The sequence below is a fragment of the Hemitrygon akajei genome, chromosome 21, assembly GCF_048418815.1.
Source record: "Hemitrygon akajei chromosome 21, sHemAka1.3, whole genome shotgun sequence".
Taxonomy (NCBI): domain Eukaryota; kingdom Metazoa; phylum Chordata; class Chondrichthyes; order Myliobatiformes; family Dasyatidae; genus Hemitrygon; species Hemitrygon akajei.
The window spans coordinates 36,187,529-36,208,231 of record NC_133144.1 but is presented as its reverse complement, the minus strand read 5'-3'; the positions used below and the strand labels follow the sequence as shown (position 1 = coordinate 36,208,231).

Genomic DNA, 20,703 nt, shown 5'->3' with positions numbered 1-20,703 from the left:
TACCCTCAGCATTACATTCTTGCTTTTACATTCTAGTTCTCTTGAAATGAATACTTACATTCCCTTCACCTTCCTCATTACCGATTCCACCTGCAAATTTACCTTTAGGGAATCCTGATCAAAAACCCCCAAATTTTTTTGCACCTCAGATTTTAGAATTTTCTCCCCACTTAGAAAATAGTCTATGTTTTTATTTCTTCTACCGAAGTGCATGACCATACACTATATTCCATCTGCCACCTTTGTCCATTCTGCACATCTGTCTAAGTCCTTTGTAGCCTCTCTGCTTCATCAACACTATTTTCCCCTCCATCTGCCTTTGTATCGTCTGCAAATTTGGCCACAAAGCCATCAATTTCATCATCCAAATCATTGACATATATTGTAAAAAGATGTGGTCTCAACACCTGCCCCTGTGGAACACCTGTAGTCATTGGCAGCCAATCTGAAAAGAACCTTTTATTCCCACTCTTTGCCTTCTGCCAACCAGCCAATGCTCTATCCATGCTAGCATCTTTCCTGTAATACTCTGGGTTATTAACTTGTTTAGCAGTATCTTGTGCGACATCTTGTCAAAGGCCTTCTGAAAATCCAAGTAAGTAATATCTTGTCTATTATTTCCTCAAAGAATTTTAACAGTTTTATTAGGCAAGATTTTCCCTTAAGAAAACCATATTGACTTTGGCCTATTTTGTCATGTGCCTCCAAGTCTCCTGAAGCTACACCCTTAACAATTGTCTCCAACCTCTTCCCAACCACTGAGGTCAGGCTAACTGGCCTATGATTTTCTTTCTTCTGCCTTCCTTCCTTTTTTTTTTTTTTTTTTTTTTTTAACTTTTTTTATTGTTTTCAAATAGTTACAAAATAAAAGTGTATGAGAAAAAAAATGTTACCCAGCCCCCCTCCCCTTAACCCCTCCCCCCTAACATCCCTAAAGTAACATTTGCAATTTTCCATTCCTCCGAAACTGTGCCAGACTCTATTAATTCTTGATAGATCAATAAACCTGCTGCCTCCACAATCCCTTCATCTACCTCTTTTGGACCCCTAGGGTGTAGTTCATCAGGTCCAGATGACTTATCTACTTTCAGGCCTTTCAGTTTCCCAAGCACCATCTCCTTGGTAATAGCAAATGCAGTCACTTCTGCCCCTTGACACTCTCAAAATTCCAGCCTACTACTAGTGCCTTCCACAGTGGAGACTGATACAAAATAGTTCTGCAGTTCACCCACCATTTCCTTGTCCCCCATTACCATCTCTCCAGCATCATTTTCCAATGGTCCAATTTCTACTCTCGCCTCTCTTTTATTTCATATATCTGAAGGAAAACTTTTGGTACCATTTTTGATATTAAATGCTAGCTTACCTTCATATTTCATCTTTTCCCTACTTATGATTATTTTTAGTTGTGTTCTGTTGGTTTCTTTAAATTTCCCAATCCTCTAATTTCCCACTAACTTTGCTCAATTATATGCCCTCTCTTTGGCTTTTATGTTGGCTTTGACTTCCCTATTCAGTCATGATGGCATCATTCTACCTTCAGAATGCTTCCTCTTCTTTGCTATGTATCGATCCTGCACCATCCAAATTGCTCCCAGAACTTCCAGCCATTGCTGTTCTGCCGTCATCCCTGCCAGTGTCCCGTTCCAATCAACTTTGCCCAGCTCCTTTCTCATGCCTCTGTAATTTCATTTAATCCACTGTAATACTCATTCATCTGATTTTAACTTTGCCCCCTCAAATTTCAGGGTGAATTCTGTTATATTATGATCTCTGTTACCTCAGGGTTCCATTACCTTAACCTCCCTAACCATATACAGTCATTACACAACACCCAATCCAGAATTGCTGATCCCAGTGTGGGCTCAACCTCGGGCTGCTCCAAAAAGCTATCTCAGAGGCTTTCCACAAATTCTCTCTCTCTTGGGATCCAGCAGCAGCTTGATTTTCCCAATCTGTCTGCATTTTTGAAATCCCCCAAGACTAATATAACATTGCCTTTATGACATGCTTTTTCTATCTCCCGCTGTAATTTGTAAACCACATCCTGGCTACTTCTCAGAGTCCAATCATGGTCTTCTTAGCCTTGCAGTTTCTTAACTCTACCCATAAGGATTTTACATCTTCCGATCCTATGTCATCTCTTTTTAAAGATCTGATTTCATTTTTTACCCCCAGAGCCGCTCCTCCTCCTTTGCCTACCTGCCTGTCCTTTCGATAGATTGTGTATCCTTGGATATTAAGCTCCCAACTACAAATGCCTTTCAGCCATGTCTCCGTTACCCTCAATGTCATTCCTGCCAATCTTTAACTTCGCTACAAGATCTTAGTTCTTATACTGTGTGCATACAAATATAACACCTTCAGTCCTGTATTTGTCACCCTTTTCACTTTTGTCCCCTGCAACACATCCCACTAACTGCAATTTTGCCCTCTATCATCTGCCGGTCCTTTCTGACAAGCTCACTATACACTACCTCTGCTTGTAAACCAACATCCCTAACCTCAACCCTATCACTCCGGTTCCCTGCCAAATAAGTTTAAACCGTCCCCAACAAACCTGTCCGTAAGGATATTGATCCCCCTCTGGTTCAGGAGTGGCCTGTCCCTTCTGTACAGGTCATATCTTCCCCAGGAGAGATCCTGATGATCCGTAGATCTGAAACCCTGCCTCCTGCACCAACTCCTCAGCCACACATTCATCTGCCAAATCCTATTCTTGCCTTCATTAGCACATGGCAGAAGCAATAATGTAGATTGTTACTCTGGAGGTCCTGCTTTTCAGCTTTCTACCCAGCCCTCTAAAGTCTCTGTTTAGGACCTCCTCTCTTTTCCGTCCCACGTCATTAGTACCAATATGTACCAAGATGCCTGGCTGCGCACTCTCCCTCTTTAGAATTTTGCGGACATAATCCGAGAAGTTCATAACCTTCGCACCTAGGAGGCCACATACCATCCAGGTCTCTCTATCACATCCACAGACTCCCCTATCTACTCCTCTAACTATCGAATCTCCTATCACCATTGCATTTCTCCTCTGCCCCCTTCCCTTCTGAACCATAGTGCCAGACTCAGCACCACAGACCCGGTCTCTACGGCTCCCACTGGTAGATCTTCCCCCTCAATAGTATCCAAAATGGTATACTTGTTATTGAGGGGAACGCCACAGTGGTACTCTGTACCAACTGTCTATTTCCCTTCTCTCTCCTGACAGTCACCCACTCATCTGCCTCCTGCAATGAAGGGGTGACTACCTCCCGGTGGCTCGTAACTATCATCTCCTCAGTTTCTCTTATGGCTGAAGGTCATCGAGTTGCAGTTCCTGGTTTTTAACATGTTCTCTGAGGAGCTGCTGCTTGATGCACCTGGTGCAGAAGTGGTCATTCGTGAGGCTGAGGGTCTCCAGAATTCCCACGTCTCACACAAAGAACAAAACACAGCCCCCAGAGCCATTCTTACTGCTCTAGCTATACATCAATAGATGAAGAACGAGCAAGAAAAAGCTTCCCAGGTACTTACGTCACCCACACCTGTTATCACCCAAGGGGCAAGATCAATCAGCTGGTTGAGTGATGTCACAGTAACAACCTGACAACAGTAAGACCAAAGAATTGATTGTAAACTTGGGGGAACACACACCTGACCTCATCGAGGGACCAGAAGTGGAAAGGGTGAGCAATTTTAAGTTCCTGGGAGTCAACATCTCTGAAAATCTATCTCGTGCCAAGTGCAGTTAGAAAGAAGGCTCGACAGTGGCTATATTTCATTAGGAGTTTGAGGAGATTTGGTATGTCATCAGAGACACTTGCAAATTTCTACAGAAGTACTGTGGAAACAATTCTAACTGATAGCATCACCGTCTTGGGGAGGCGGAGCACTGCACAGGATCAGAAAAAGCTACAGCAAGTTGTAAACTCAGCCTGCTCCATCATGGGCACTAGCCTCCCCAGCATCGAGGACATCTTCGAAAGGTGATGCCTCGAAAAGGTGACATCCATCCATCCGTGCTTTTTTGCACTATTTAGTTTAACTTCTTTAACATACATATAAAACTTCTTACTGTAGTTTACAGTTTTATTATTATGTTTCGCAATGTTCTGCTGCTGCATAACAACAAGTCTCGTGACATGTGCCGGTGATATTAAACCTGATTCTGATTCCAGTTCATTCAGCAAAGAAACAGTCCTCACAGCCCATCAAATACATTGACACTAATCCTCCACTAATCCCATTAGCTCCTCCAGATTCTTCCACTTACCTGCAGGATGCACTTGGGACAATTTGCAGTGCCTGACGATCCGATCCAGCTGTACATCTTCAGACTATAGGAGGAAGCCCGAGCACGTGGAGGAAACCCACATAGCAATAGGGAGAACATGCAAATTGGAATCATGAGGCAGAAACTCTTCTTACTCCCTAACTGCAGCACCTCATAATTAAATCATTACACTCTTTGCAATACAGCATATGGGATGCTATCTTGTTTGAAATGTTCGAGAGTTAGAGATCTGAGTCATATTAAGAGTCAATTAATAAACTGCAGGAAATTGGCAGGTAAGTTTTCTTCTTATAAAAACTATAAAGTTCAAGATACTGTTGTTTGTCCTTTCATGTTTTTAAAGATTATACATTGTGCAGGCTTTTGCACTTACGTATCACTGGTTATTCTGTTTGCATACGCTGCTGACGCAAATCAGGCTGTTACAGAACAACTAACGTGTCTTACAAAATTGTTCTCAGCTTTATGTAATTGGACACCATTTTCTGCAATGATGAACTCCTCTACAGCATATCTTGTCTGTTTCTGGCCAGTGGAAATTAATCCCCCTAGTTATTGCAATTTATCTAATGATTAAACATGCTTTTTACAAAATTTAGCTTTACAAACACTTCTGAAAGTTAAATTAGTTATTTGAATTGATTGAAATCAACTGAATGTCCAGCTGTAGCTTCCTGTGCATTCAATATATTCAGTTTTCAGTTCTGTAAATTGTACCCTGTATTAAAAATCGAATGTAGAAATGAACAACGAACAGTAATCACAATTTCCAATTGGCATTTACCCACCTTTTAACATATACTTCAGTGTACCAAGCAGAAAGGTAAAAAATAGTGTTACGGTATTTCGTTAGTGTGAACTAAACCATTATGCATAGTAGTTAGTGCTGCTGCTTCGTTCCTCCAGCCACCCGAGGTTTGATCCAGCCATTAAGTCTACACTTTCTCCCTCTGGTGTATAGATTTCCACAGCTGCTCTGGTTTCCTCCCACATCCCAAAGATAGCAGGTTAATTGGCGACTGTATGAAGCACCTTATTGTCAATAGGATCAAGGGGAGTATGAGAGGATAAGTTGCAGAGATACAGGGAAATGAGAGGAAGAATTGGACTGATGAGATTGCTCTGTTGTGATCCTAATGGGTTGAATGACCTCTTCTATATTGTAACAAGCTTAAATGAAAACATAGTAGAATTTAAGTTTAGTATTTTATGCATTGATAAATTGAATACCCCATATAAAAGCTTTGTATTTCATTATAACTTTAGCTCAACCTTAATCTTCATTTGTTTTAATTGTTCCTTGTTTTAAATAATCCTTGATAGCTTTTCCACATATTATCTAGCGTGGACTATTTAGTTTTATTTGTTTGCATGATGATAACAAGAAATATACTTCTGGGAAAGCTTTTTTAAAGGAGAACACCTATCATTCCTTAATTTGCAAGGTGTAGCTGATGTCCTGAAGGAATTCTACTGAGGGATGGGAAAAGAATCTCAAGTGTAAAATCAACATTGTATCATCTTCAAGTCCTTCTCTGATTCTCACTAACTTACTCACACAAGTCAAATGCACTGCTGTTTGGGTTGCTGGAACATAATGGTCTTCCTTTCGATATAATTTTCACAGTATCCCACTCTTCCATGGTCAAAGTAAAATTCCACCATCAACTCAGAGTGCAAAATACCTGGGGACTGCGTTTATAAAAATTGCCGGGATTCAGTCACCGCATATGGTGCCCTCCCATTCAGCACATGCACCAGCCTGTGTTGATCCAGACAGGAATGACAGGAGTGGGGAAACTTTGAAAGCCTCAATGAGCTGGAACTTATCACTGCAATGTTATGGAACTGGAATCCAAATCAGAATTAATCTCATCAGCATATGTTGTGAAATTTGTGAACTTTGAGGCAGCAGTACAATGCAGTACATGATACATAAACAAAAAAACTGAATTACAGTAAGTATATATATATGTGTATATTAAATAGTTAAATTGAGGTAAGTATTGCAAAAAGAAACTGAAATTTTTAAAATAAGTGATGAGGTAGTGTTCAAGCGTTCAATGTCTATTTAGAAATCCGATGGCTGAGGGGAAGAAGCTGTTCTTGAATTGCTGAGTGTGTGCCTTCAGGCTCCTGTATCTCCTTCCCAATGTTAACACTGAGAAGAGGGCATGTCCTGGGTGGTGGAGGTCCTGATGATGGAAGATGCTTTTCTGAGGCACCGCTCCTAGCAATTTAGTCAGCTCCATCATGGGTACTAGCCTCCATAGTGTCCAAGATATCTTCAAGGAATGGTGCCTTAGGAAGGCAGCATTAACGAACCCCACAACTCAGGACAGGCCCTCTCACTGTTACCATCGGGAAGGAGGTTCAGAAGCCTGAAGGCACACACTCTGCAATTCAGGAACAGCTTCTTCCCCTCTGCCATCCGATTTCTGAATGGACATTGAACCCAAGAACATCACCTAACTACTTTTTATTTCTGTTTTTTTGCACGACTTATTTTAACTTAACTATTAAATAAATATTAAATATACATATGTGTGTATATATATACACACATATATACAAACGTGTATAATTAAATTAAATTTAATTTAATTTAACTGTTTTTTCTCTGTATTTATTTAGTATGGACTGTATTTCACTGTACTGTTGCTGTAAAGTTAACAAATTTCACGACATATGCCAGTGATATTAAGTCTGATTCTGATTATGAAGATGTCTTCATTAATGGAGGCTAGTACCCATCATGGAGTGACACCACCCAACTATCTGGTATATCTTACTCCTCTTGTCACCATCTGAGATTCTGCCAACAACATCAGCAAATTTATAGATGGTATTTGAGCTCTGCCTAGCCACACAGTCATGTGTATAGAGAATAGAGCAGTGGGCTAAGCACACACTCCTGAGGTGCGCCAGTGTAGATAGTCAGCGAGGTGGAGATGTTATCACCAAGCCCCAGTGTTGCAGCACAAGGCCCTGCTCTCTGGCATTCAGTGAAATAGAAGCTTCATATTCCTGCTGAGATGTATGCTTAACCGAAAGTGCTATGAGGGGTGATTGATAAGTTCGTGGCCTAAGGTAGAAGGAGATGAGTAATTAACTTCAAACTTTCTGCATATTCACTCGAAGAGTTGAACTGCACGTATATGTAACGAGAACTGTATAACTCATCTCCTTCTACCTTAGGCCACAAACTTATGTCACCCCTGCTGTGGACCACTACTGGAGGTCCAAGACGCCGACTTCTACAAAGAAGGGATCCGTATGCTCCATGACCGCTGGACTAAGTGTGTAAATGTAGGAGAGGACTATGTTGTAAAATAAATATGCTTGGTTTTCTAAAATTGACTCCTTCTAGTTTAGGCCACGAACTTATCAATTACCCCTCGTAAGTGTGAAGGTGCCAGCCACAGGTGTAACTGTGGCCGTGCCTCTAGAAGTTCTGTCCTGATGTCCTTATGTCATTCAGCTTTAGCTGATAATGATCCTTCAAAGCTATGTTGACACATTGAACAAAAACACAAAATGTTGTATACAGGCATCAATTATGCATTGATATTTTGCTATTCCATCTTCATGGGGAACTTCTGTTGCATCACACATTAAATATGTTTATGTTCAAATGCTGCTTTATTGTTATGCAAATGAACTGTGTACCGCACGATAATTTGGGTGAAAGTTTGCCAGAGCATCAGAGGTACCAGAATATTTTAACTTTCCCCAAACTGACTGAGTGCCATTCGATCAGTTCACTGGGACCACCATCAACTGGACACATCATCTAACTGATGTCGCTTCCAACATTTCATGCCTGTCCCAGTACTGCCCTGAACTCAAGGTGGAGGGGTTTATCTTGGGGCTTGACTATCTGTCTCAAGGCAACAGGCAACCGAAGACAAGATCAAGAAAAATAGCTTGGAAATTAATTCATGATCTGGGAGACCTCCAGAGAAAGTTATAATGTAAACAGGCTCACACATTAGGTTGGAATTAACTACAGCAGAAAGAATGAAACCAAAAAAAGCCTATAAATTCCTAGTGGAAAGCAGATGTTAAACAGAATAGACGTAAACAAATACAATTGATGTCATGACTTTTAATAAAGACTGAATGTGGAAAGTCAGGATGGAGAACAGAGTGTTTCTATAGCACCAAGACTTTCCCACCAGAACCCAGCCAAACCGTCCCTCCAGGTCTCAGACCACAGACCAGCATCCATCACTGGCAGGCTCTCATCAAAACGCATTCCTCCAATGTTCAATCTCTCCCATAGAAGCATTCCTCTCTAATACAGTATCTCCCCAACGTCCCGCTCTCTACTGAACCCAAACCTTCCGATGTTGCACCAATGGTAACAATCTCTTCCAGGGTCCCATCTCTCTTAAAAGCCCCCCCCCCCCCGTCTAATACCCTCGCCCTTCCAGTGAAATTGTTCTCCCTACTGCCCTGAGACCCATCCCTGGAATCCCATCCAGTCCTCGACATTTGCTGCGCCATTTCCGTCAGGTTGATTGTCATAAATAATTAACCCCTCTTTACCTTAAAATATTTCTCATAGAAAACCTTATCAGAAATGGAATGTCCTGATTCATCATTTTCGCCCGTCGCTATTTTATGGCAAAGAGATAAGTTCTCGGTTCGCATTTTTCTGTAAGTTAGAGACGTGAAATTGTCTATCGGCGATAGCTCTCTGCACCCGCTGCCACGGGCGTTTGTGTATTCATATGCGGGACCCGGGAATTCAACCATCACCACTGGGTAGAATCTGCCTGGCTGCCGTTCGCGTGCAATAAAGGAGTACGCAATTTAATTAGATCACCAAAACGTCCTGTCCTACCAGTACAAACCCCGACCGGCCACTCCACCCTCCGTGGGGAGTGAAGAGGTGAAAAAATATACGCGAAGCAATAATAATCGATATTGGCAGAGAAAGAGAGCACAATTGTCAGCTCCTTTACGGGGCAACCAATGACGGGCATCTTTGAACATCCTTTGGAGTAATTGTAACATAAATTCTCACCGGGAGGGTACGGCGCGGGTACTTTCGACAAGTTTGGAGGGGACAGGCGGATAAACAAAAATTGTGTTGAAATTTATCCAAACCCTTGACGATTGTTGGGTGGAGAGACGAAACATAAATGTCCCAGGTTACTGAGGCGAGAGATCGAACACAAATCTCTCGGTAGCGCGGACAGAAGGGATTAATTAAATTCCTGATATTTTGGCGCAGAAGTTGTATTCATAGCATTTCAGGCTAAGAAGAAAGGTTAACTTCAGGTTTTACGATGCTTCGCTGGAAGCGAAGAAAGACCAGATGTATAGGCAGGCGGTTTAAGTGCGTAAGTGTACAAAGGTGAACGACGGGGAAAGAGGGAAGTTAGTCAGTGAAGGTTTAGATTATAGCGGGAGTGGGGAGAGGGCAAGGGTGGCGCAGCGGATGGCCAGGTTTAAGGTTTGACCCCACTCTGTGGAAAGGGTGGAGAGGCTGGGGAGGATTTCGGTTCCTACCGTGGTTCCCAGCTGAGGCAGGTCGCCCGCCGATTCATTCCACGCGGACATGGGTCCCGCCGCGCTGCTGCAGTTGTCCTGTTCACAGGGAGTCACCATCCTGGCGTCGCGACCACTCATCCTGCACAGCCTTGTTTCACACTGCGTCCCGGACCGTAACAGCAGCAGAAAGAGGAGGGGACCCGCGGAGTGAAGCTGTTGGCTGGATATTTATACAAAGTTGAGTAGTCGGTGGGTGGGAGAGATCATCACATTGACCCGGAGATCACAGAACGGGGGGCGGGTTTGCTTTCGGAACAGCGTGCTGCAAGTGTTTGGGGCGATGAGCAGGGGCCCTTGGCTGTCATCGCCGAGTGGGAAGCCCCGGGTATTTGAGCGAGATTTGCATGGAGTACGCTCACATACTCAAAACATCTGATCACCGTGCGAAACACCAGGCGGAGACGGTCCAATTTCCCCCACAGATGCTGCTCGACCTCTTGAGTTCCTCGACCAGTGTGTTAGCTTCAGATTCCGTCGTCTGCTGACTCGACTGCTTTCTGTGTCGAACAGACTGTTTCCACGACATTGTTAGGACACAAACATCACAGCCAACTCAGAGTGTCATGTTCTTTATTCTGCTGGAATAATTCATAAAAGTAAAGCTCTGGGAAGCGAAAACCAGCCGCCCGCACTCCCGCCGGAGACCAGATGCGAGTGGAGAGTTGGCGTCGAGGGCAGGAGAGCGGCTGGGCTGGAGGGAGGGCATAGGGCGACCACGGCTTGAAACTTGAGGCTGATTTCACCATTCGCAGGTGGGACTCGGCATGGAATTGTGGAACCAGCGAGTAAGGTAAAGTCGGTCAAGTTTATTGTCAAATGCACAAGGACACCCACCCATGCACAGGTGTAATTGAAAACTTACACGCCGCTGCATCACTGGTACATAGCATCGGATGAGCAGCATCCACAAGAAAAACATAAACATAACCTACGCACATTTTTAAACAAAAAAACTATTAGAACAAAGTAGTGCAGACAGGCTGAAGTCGTCACGGCGTTACGAAACTGAAGTAATAAGGGTTTTGCGGGTTCGTTCAAGAACTAAATGGTTCAAGGGAAGTAGTTGTTCTTGAACCTGGTGATGCGGGACTTCTGCAATCTGGTTGATCTTTCATTGATCCTGTTAGAGTTACTATTCTATACATTTACTGCGTATGCCCGCAGGAAAATGAGTCTCAGGGTTGTTTATGGTGGCATGTATGTACTTTGATAGTAACGTTTACTTTGTACTCTGAACCTCAGGTCTCTGTACCTCCAACCCGATGGTAGTTGTGATAAGCTGGTATGGGTAGTTGTGATAAGCGGTGGGGTTCTTCGTTACTGGATGTGGGTAACACCACCTGTAGATGCTACCAGCTGTGGGGATGGGTGTGCCCGTGGGGTAGTGGGCAGAGTCCACCACATTCTGAAGCTTCCTACGTGCCTGTGCATTCCAATTGCCATGCCGGACCACGATACAACCACGGGCATCCCCAAGAGAAAGTTAAAGCTGGCGGGGGGTGGGGGGGGGGGGGGAGTGTGAGATTCTGCTGGGAAGGATGTCAGTGTCGTAACTTCACGGAGACGTGGCATGTATCCAACTGCTTAATGTGTACTTAATGTAGTACATTTTTTAAAACAACTCGCAGGTCGCGTGTCTTGGCCTGCAGTCTAGGTGTCTGAGATCAACAAAGTTAACGGTTCAGGAATAAAAAGCAGAAAATGTTGGAAGCACTCAGTACGCGCGGAACCGGGAACAAGTGAAAACGCCCGTTACTTCATGGTAACCTTTCAAGTCCCAGACATTAACTCTTCCATCTCACCGATGCTGCCTGACCTGTTGAATGTTTCCAAGCATGTTTTGTTATTTATTTATTGAGGTACCGTGGCAGAATAGGTCCTACTGGTCCTTCGAGCCACGCCGCCCAGCAATCCCCTGATTTAATCCTGGCCTAATTACGGGACAAGTTACAATGAGCAATTAACCTTCCAAGCGGTATATCTTTGGACTGTGGGAGGAAACCAGAGAACTCTGAGGAAACCCACACGGTTATGGGGTGAACATATGAACTCCTTACAGGCAGCAGCAAGAATTGAACTCCGGGTCCCTGGCGCTGTTGAGCGTTGTGCTGACCACTGTGCTACCATGCTGGCCCAGATTTCTAGCAGGTGCATTAAAAAATCACCAGTAAGTCAGTCTATTATTGTCACATGTGCTGAGGTAGAGTGAAAAACTTTGTTGTGCTGTCATCCATAGGGTCATTTTGTTACATCAGTGCATCCAGGTAGTACAAAGGAACACAATGATAGAATGCAAAATAAATTGTTACAGTTACAGAGAAAGTGCAGTGCAGGTAGACAATAAGGCGCAAGGCCATAACAAGGTAGATTGTGAGGTCAAGAGCCCATCTTGTTTACCAGGGAATCAATCATTCAGTAATCTTATAATATTGGGACAGAAGCTGTCCATGAGTCTGGAGCTTTCAAACTTTAAAGACCGATGTCTTTTCATCAGTCCTCATTCAGCACGTTAACAGAATAGAATTGTAGGGGATAGAAGGACACCATTGTGCCAGTGCTGGTCAATCTAGAGCTAGACATGTCACTCCAGCTGAATGAAGATGCAAGATGGTGGAAGCTGGAGCAAAAATACAGACAGCTGGAAGAACTCAGTTTCAACCATCCCTTTGGGTAGATTACAAAGCAAGGAAGTTATAATAAGGCTTTATGAAACACTGTTTAGTCCTCAGATGAAGAATTGTGTTCTATTTTGCACACTACTTTTTATAACTTCAAAAAGCATGCAGGATTACTAGAACGGCGTCATCAGAGAGAATTTTGCTTCAAGAAGCTATGGCTGCTAACCCTTGAGGCTGGGGGAATGTTTGATGATGATATGCAAAATCTTTACTAGTTTTGATGGAGTGAATAAGAAGAAAGTCAATGGGCACACAGTTGGCAAAGAGAGCCAGCCATGACATGAGGTGTTGCCATCTGGAACGAACACCCAAGAGTGTGATGAAAATAATAATTAATAACAGTATTAATCATCTCTAAGACTCAAGATTGCTTATTGTCACTTTTCAGTACACAAAGAAAATTAAATGATTGCTACTCAAGATCTGATCCAGCATAAAAATAAAGATAAAGAACACAAAAAAATATAAATGCATAAGATGAGTTTATATACATACACCGAGTGGCCACTTTATTAGGTACAGTACCTCCTGTACTTAATAAAGTGGCTACTGAGTGTATGTTTGTGGATTTCCACGGCTGTAGCCTATACACTTCAAGGTTGCAGGCATCTCACTAAGTTGTGTTCATCTATTGATTTAGCTGCCACTGAAGAACAAAAAGGCTTGACAAAAGTAATCTATTTTGAAAGACAGCTTCTAAATCTTTTTTGTGTCCAAAAGCACTTTGCAGCCTATTCAGTACTTTAGAGGAATGGCCATTGTTGATGATTCTTAAAGCCAAGGCCTTGTATCATTGTAACTGGATGTATGCATGCATATAATCTGTAATTTAAGGTAAGAGGAAAATCTGGAGCAGGAAATATAATGGGACTTCTTGTTTGCACAGTGCCGTGAGGGGCTTTGCCTTTGTTGGTACATTGAGACATTAAGAAACTAGAGTGTGCGACACTAGTAGAGCTCAGGGTGTTGGAGTGTGGAATTCAATCCTTGTTTCATCTGTAAGGTATCTGTATGACCTCCCCTTTGAATACATTTGGTTTTTCTCTCGGGGCTCCCATTTCCTCTCACTTCCCTAAGATGTACCCATTAGGGAGTTAATTGGTCATTGTAAATTGTCCTGCATTTGAGCACCCAGGTGGTGTGGTCTTCCATTATGGTTACTATTCTCTGGATTTATTAAGTATGCCCAGAAGAAAATGAATCTCAGGGTTGTATATGGTGACATATATGTACTTTGGTAATAAATTTACTTTGAACTTTGAATAGGCCAGGTTTAAATCGGGGGTTGCTGGGCTGGAAGGGCCTGTTCCGTGCTGTATCTCAATAAAGAAATAAACAAACACCGAGGAGATTTCTTAAACTCTTCCTTCACTTTAATGTTTCATCAACACAATTGCTCTGATACTTCCGGTTTGAGTATGCTGCTGACTGGCTGGCCCATCCATACTCACACGGAGTACAATGAACTTCAGCACCTGCTTTTTGTTCTGCTCTTAGCTGTGATATTACCGGTATGTCTGCTTTTTGATATAACGGTGCACGTGCATACATCAAACATAACGTGCTGCTCTAAAAGGGGCTCAAAGCATTAGGACTGGTGCCATAGTGATGTTGATGGGCATTGTCAGTGCAGATGTTGAATAGTGTCTTAGGCTATTAATAATAAAGATGAAGCTGCTATGCCTTCCCCACCTTAGGCAGACCTTGTCCAGATAGATGTGCTTGGCATTGTAAAGCAGACACGCTGTGTAAAGACAGAACTTCAACTGATGTGGTATGGAGTGAGCCAGGGCCAAGTGGGGACAGTGAATTTGATTTCCACTGTCAGTTGCATTGCCTTTGCTGCACGCTGATGGTGTACGTTCTTCAATGTAGCTGGCATCTGAGTTACCTGGAACCAGTCAATCTTTGGGTCCTCACAAATAGGCAGTCTGCTGTTCTAGTGAATGCATATATAGCTGGTGTAACAGCATGGGAGATGTTGCTATCATCTCCTTTCACTGGGATACTGAACAGGAGCAAACTCAAGTCAGCCCTCAGAACTAACTTCTTCATTTCCTATCTGCACCGTCTGCAATTTTCATCTGGGTATCTTTCAGTTGAAAGGATCCTGGATTGCCACAGCTCTGGGTGGCGTGCAGATTCACCAGCAAATACTGAGGCTTACATGTACCTACCTTCTATCTTCTTAACCACAGGATATAGAAGGGGTAGCTGATATGGGGCAGGAGGTGGGGGGGGGGGGGGGGTGGTAGCCTGTGAATGATTTAAGAGGAGGAGGGAGAGAAAATACTTCTGGAAAGAATCAAGATCAGGAATGAGGCTGTTCAAGAGCAAAATTAGGAAGCATCTTCTCAATTTTTTATGAGAAAGGAGGAGGCCATTTGGTCTTCCCCCCCTGCTTATTTTCCTGTAGCCTTGCACCTCATTTCCTCTCACACGCCCATTGAGTCCCCTTCGATTCTTCTGTAAAGTATCTACACTAGTGACCAGTTACAGTAACCAAGTTACCTGCCAGCACGACTTCAGAATGTGTGAGTAAACCAGTCACAGGGAGAATTACCCTCCACACAACAGGAACCTGGAAATCTCTTTCACTGGGGCAATGAGCGCTAAGGCAATTGGGGCTGAGAACAATTTAACTTCAAGAGGCCAGGATACTAAGGGATGTGGATCAAAATAGAGTGGAAGTGCGGGTTAACCTTGATCTCACCTTTAGAGGCCACGTATCCTTCACCTGTCCCCATCTCTTATGTTATGTGGTTCCTTTAACACAAACAAGGTAATAGGATGAAGCATTGGAGCAGCTGATTTACAGCTCTGTGGCTGGGCCAATGCCTTTGTGGAGTTTTCATGTAATTGCTGTGACTGTAGGTGTCCCCTGCGTGCTCTAGTTTCCTCCATATCTCAAGGGCATACAACCTTAGATTAATTGGCCCCTGTAAATTGAGGAGTGTTTAGAATTGCAGGAGAAAGGAAAGGGCTGTGGAGAGAATAAAATTAGATTAGTGTAAATGGGTGCTTGATGGGCAGCAGGGACCCCGAGGATCAATGGGCCTGTTTCTATACGGTATTGATTATAGACACTATGACTGTCAGTGGTTAGAGGAGCTCTCATCATGTGACAACTAACAACATTTATCCCTGCTCTGTTAAACCTGGTTGGCATCATTTTTGCTGCTATAAAAATCTTAAAATAAATTATATCTCTCCTCAGTATTTTACAAGATTCCTAAAGTGCATTACTTAAAGAGAAGCTGCTGCCAATTGGTCCTTAGTACGGTGCCATTAAGTGGCAGTGAAATAGCAGGTTGTGCAAAATATTTTAGTAGTATCAGCAAAGGAATAAATATTTTTTTGAGGGGTTGGTCATGGTTAGAGTTAACTCATGCTTGAGCAAGGAGCTGGCCCCACTGCAACTTGCCTACCACCACAACAGGTCTGCAGCGAATGCAATCTCACCAACTCTCCATTCGGACTTGGACAAACTGGACAACCGCAATAACTTCATCAGTCCACTTTTTATTGATTACATCTCATTGTTCAAAACCATCATCCTCTCAGTAGTAATCAACAGGCTTCAAGACTTGGGCCTCTGTGTCACCTTTGCAACTGGATGCTTGACCTCCTCATTGGGAGGCCACGGCCAATGCAGATCGGAAGGTTTTCGGAGCAGCTTCTTCCCTTTTGCCATCAAATTTCAATATAGTCTGTGAACCTATGAATATTACCTCACTATTTTGCTCTCTGTTTGCACTATTTATTAATTCATCTACCTATGTATTTATCTATGTATTTGCATTTATATTTGAAACGCCCTGGTTTCCTTGTCTGCATCAGTCTAGGGTAGACACTCTCCAGTCCCGCCAAACCCATGAGATCGAGATGGCTCTCCCACCCCAAACCCCGCTTTGTGTGGATGCCGTGTGATTTGCTGCCCTGTTACAAATTAGTGCCACAAAATAACAGACAATACACTACATACAATTAAAGGAATTATATTTATGAATCTTAACTTAACTAAAGGGTTATAAAGAATAACAAATAAAAAGGGCCCATTCTAATTAAACAGTAAAATATGCACAAATTAGACCTCATTTTGAACTTCTCTGTCACTTGTGTGCTGGGCCCTCGGTCAACGTGAAAGCACACACCACCTTCCGAACCTCTCTCACAATCCATCTCGAACAAATGGGTTTCCCACTGGATCGTATGCTACGACCGGTTCTCCCCAGCGTCTTCTATCTTCACCCCTCGCTGAACACAAGCCCAAGACCAACCTTATTGTCCCTCACCAAGAAAACCTCCCGCTAATTGGATGGCACACATTCCACATCACCCCTTATCTTCAACAATAACTCAAACAGGCCTAAAGCAGAACAGACTGCTCTTTCAGAGCTGCTAAATGAAATACATACACCATAACAGTAAAGATGTGAACCAGGCATTACATATTCTTAATGTACTGTATAGACATTTTTAAGTATTACATCTCACTGCTGCCATAAAAGAATAAATTTCATGACATATGTTAGAGATACTAAACCTGATTCTGATTTACCAAGGGTAGCTTCCAAGCTGCACTTTGTGCAGTGCCGTGGGATCATTCATGTCCATCTGAAAAGCTACAGGTTGATATATCATCCAAAAGGGAATGGGATTGCATTGTATCTTGTATATGTGCATACACAGTCCAATTGCTGCACAAAAATGAAATGATATTGGAAGTGGAGGATTTCACGTTATGGAAAAAGGGAGACATTCTGCAAGTTGAATATGGCCATGACTTCTGCTTTGGAACATTTGGACATGGAGGAATTCCACATGTGTTCACTGTCCAATGGCAAGCGCTGCTCACCTGGCTAAAACCTCCACAAATTTCAGTTGTGCCCCTCATGTGGTTGCAGGTTTTCACTACTACCAAATGGATCCTCCTTGAGCAGAACCATACGGCTGGTGAGAATCAGGTACCCAACAGGTAGGCCCCCTTCCAGTCACTACTGCTGGGCCACACTCACATTCCATCCATGCTGTTGACCTTTGCATTCTCCAGATGTCAAGCCTGCCTACCTGCCTGATAACCTACACCTACTTTGACCACCAATTCTCAATCATGAACACTTGAATTCTACATTGACTATTGTCTCAAATACCTCATCTCAACCTTCCAAACACTGCATGGACCCCTTAACTAAATAGCTTAATCATTGGTTGTTCTGTGATCATTAACAATACAATTGCTCTCTACACTGAGCTTCAGATTCCATAGATGTTGTTGAAGTATCATCTGCCTCTGGACTTAATAACACCATCAGCATGGCTACCACCAACAATATGTTGCCTTCTCTTGACCCTTCTACTATCCTTTCTATGTTGCCAAACATCATGCTTTAGGACTGATTGGTGAATGTTGAAGTTGTGCATAATTATTTGATTTGCATCCTCCTTCCATCTCCCAATATCCCAATTCTGCATCTCTCACTTTCTGGGTGGTCTCAGTACACAACCTCTGTCATACTGCATCCATTTCCAAAGTGAGTGGAAAAGTCTCAACTTTATTCTGTCTATTAATCACTAACATTTCATTGTCTATATACCATTAAGGAGTGAGATGTGGTTCAATAGCTGTTGGGAATACTGAACACTGATGTTTCATGGTCATGTTCAACCCATTCTTTATTACTGAGTTGACTTTCCACTGCCTCAGTGGAAGCTGAGCAGTAAGGAGAAGTGAATTTTATTCACTTTGTAACTTGTGACAAAGATCTTAATTCCCCCATCGTGCAGAACATAGCATTTCACTAGAATGACTTCAAGGCTATTCACGTTGCTGTCAGTTTATACCAATAGGTGCATTCCACTTTTATACAGCAGTCAGTAAAAACCCTTTTAGAATGTCAGCCACTTTCTGACCTGAGGAGATACTTCGTAAGCTTTCAGTTGACAATGCTGGCTCAGTTCCCTATGTCGTTGTCAGTTCTGATGACCCATGACAGAGTTTGTGAACTGGACCACCCAGCAGGTCAGAGATATGGAAGTTGTGTATTGGGAGGTTACAGATCCACTGGACTAACCCTCTCGATTATTGTACAACTATTGATCCTTAGCACAGTTAGAAGATATGTCAGTGCACCAGATTCTTTAAATACTTAAAATTAATTATGCCTTATGATTATAGTTTTACATTTACTAATAATACAAGGTGCCTGATTGACGCCACAGTGAACATAAGAATAAAGTTTCATTTTCACTTTGAGTGTGGAAAACGGAAGTCAGAAATTAATCACTTTAGTTTAGACAAGGACAATCAGAGGAATATGGAGACACTGGACATGAAAAATAGACCAGAAGGAAAGACAATCGATAAACAGTGAGAGACATTTATGTAATTTTTTTCACAACTTTCAACAACAATATGGAGGAATGAATACTCTGTAAGAAGGATCAATACACATTCCTTAATGCAATGTGGTTTGTTGGACTATCAGGGACAATTGGTTTAGGTTCTAATGTCTGGGATTGAGTGGGCAGACCATAAACAGGCAAGAGAAAGGACAGAGACAGCCAGGTTAGAAATCTCAGTGCATCTGGAAGGTCAGAGAGCTCAGAGGTAGTAGAGGGAGAGGCCATTACACAATGAATAAATAAATCAGAAACAGAATCAGGTTTATTATATGTTATGCAGTTTGTTTTGCGGCAGCAGAACAGTGCAAGACGTAAGATTACTATAAGTTGCAAATATGCATAAATAGTGCAAAAGGCATGGGTTAATGGACTGTAGAAAAATCTGATAGTGGAGGGGAAGAAGTGGTTCCTAAAATGTTGATAGTGGGTTTCCAGGCTCCTGATGCTCCTTCCCGATGATAGTAACAAGAAGAGGACTTGTCCTGGATGATGAGTGTCCTCTGTGATGGACACTGCCTGACTGAGGCACAGGCTCTTGAAGATATCTGCGATGGTGGGAAGGGCGCTGCCTGTGATGGGACTGGCTGGGTCTACAACCCTCTCCAGCCTCTTGCAACCCTATACATTGGAGGCTTCATACCAAGCTGCAACGCAGCCAGTTGGAATGTTTTCCACTGTACATTTGTAGAAATTTGTAAGTCTTTGGTGGCATACCAAATCTACTCAAGCTCATAATGAAGTAGAGCTATTGGCATGCCTATTTTGTGTTTGCGTCAATGTGTTGAGCCTAAGGTAGATTCTGTGAGATTGTGACACCCTGTAATTTGAAGCAGCAGACCTGCCTATGAGAACTGGTGTGTATTCGTCCAAACTCCCCTTCCTGAGGTCCATAATCAATTCTTTAGTCTTAGACCATAACCATAAGACCATAAGGTATAGGAGCAGAATTAGGCCATTTGGTTCATCATGGCTGAACCACCTTTCCTCTCAGCCCCAATCTCCCATGCCCTGATCAATCAAGAATCTATCCACCTCTGCCTCAAATATACATAAAGATTTGGCTTCCACAGCTACCTGTGGCAAAGATACACCACTTTCTAACTAAAGAAATTCCTCCTCATATCCATTCTATTCTGAAGCTGTGTCCTCTGGTCTTAGACTCTTCCAGCAGAAGAAACACCTTCTCCACATCTTCTCCATCAAGGCCTTTCACTATCCCATAGGCTTCAAAGAGCTCACCCCCATTCATCTGAATTCCAGTGAATACAGGCCCAGAGACAGCAAATGCTCTTCATGTGATGAACCATTCAATCTTGGAATCATTTTTGTGAACTTCCTTTAAACCCACCCCAGTTTCAACACATCCTTTCTAAGATAAGGGGCCCAAAACTGCTCACAATACTCCAAATGAGGCCTCACCAGTGCTTTCTGAAGTCTCAACATTACATCCTTGCTGGAGGTGCTCCGATATGCGCAGGCACATTATATACTTGTCTTCATTTTCCAGTGCAAAGACTACGATACGATTTAATAAAATTTCACCTTGGTAACAACTGGAATACTGTATCAGTTCTGGGAGGCACATGAGAGAACGGTGAAGATTCAGAAAGTTGTTGCCAAGGATGGAACATTTTACATGTACTGTACAGCGGGACTACATTGTTTTCTTTGGAGCTGGGGAAATCAGAATCAGGTTTTATATCATGGACATACAGTGCCTATAGAAAGTATTCACCCCCACTTCCTGGTAGTGTTCATGTTTTATTGTTTTATAACATT

The 20,703-nt window shown here is 42.8% G+C and overlaps 2 protein-coding genes across 2 annotated transcripts in view; one reads left to right on the top strand and one right to left on the bottom strand.

Moving 5' to 3' along the window:
- opn4a (opsin 4a (melanopsin)) overlaps nucleotides 1-9,970 on the bottom strand; it is a 60,504-nt gene extending 50,534 nt beyond the window's left edge. The window contains exon 1 of the mRNA XM_073025735.1: nucleotides 9,800-9,970. Coding sequence (XP_072881836.1) covers nucleotides 9,800-9,919 — 120 coding nt within the window. The 5' untranslated portion in view covers nucleotides 9,920-9,970. The remainder of the gene's footprint in view (nucleotides 1-9,799) is intronic.
- Nucleotides 9,971-10,613: 643 nt separating this feature from the next.
- washc2c (WASH complex subunit 2C) overlaps nucleotides 10,614-20,703 on the top strand; it is a 75,766-nt gene continuing 65,676 nt past the window's right edge. Inside the window, exon 1 of the mRNA XM_073025203.1 lies at nucleotides 10,614-10,631. The gene's annotated coding sequence lies outside the window, so the exon portion shown is untranslated. The remainder of the gene's footprint in view (nucleotides 10,632-20,703) is intronic.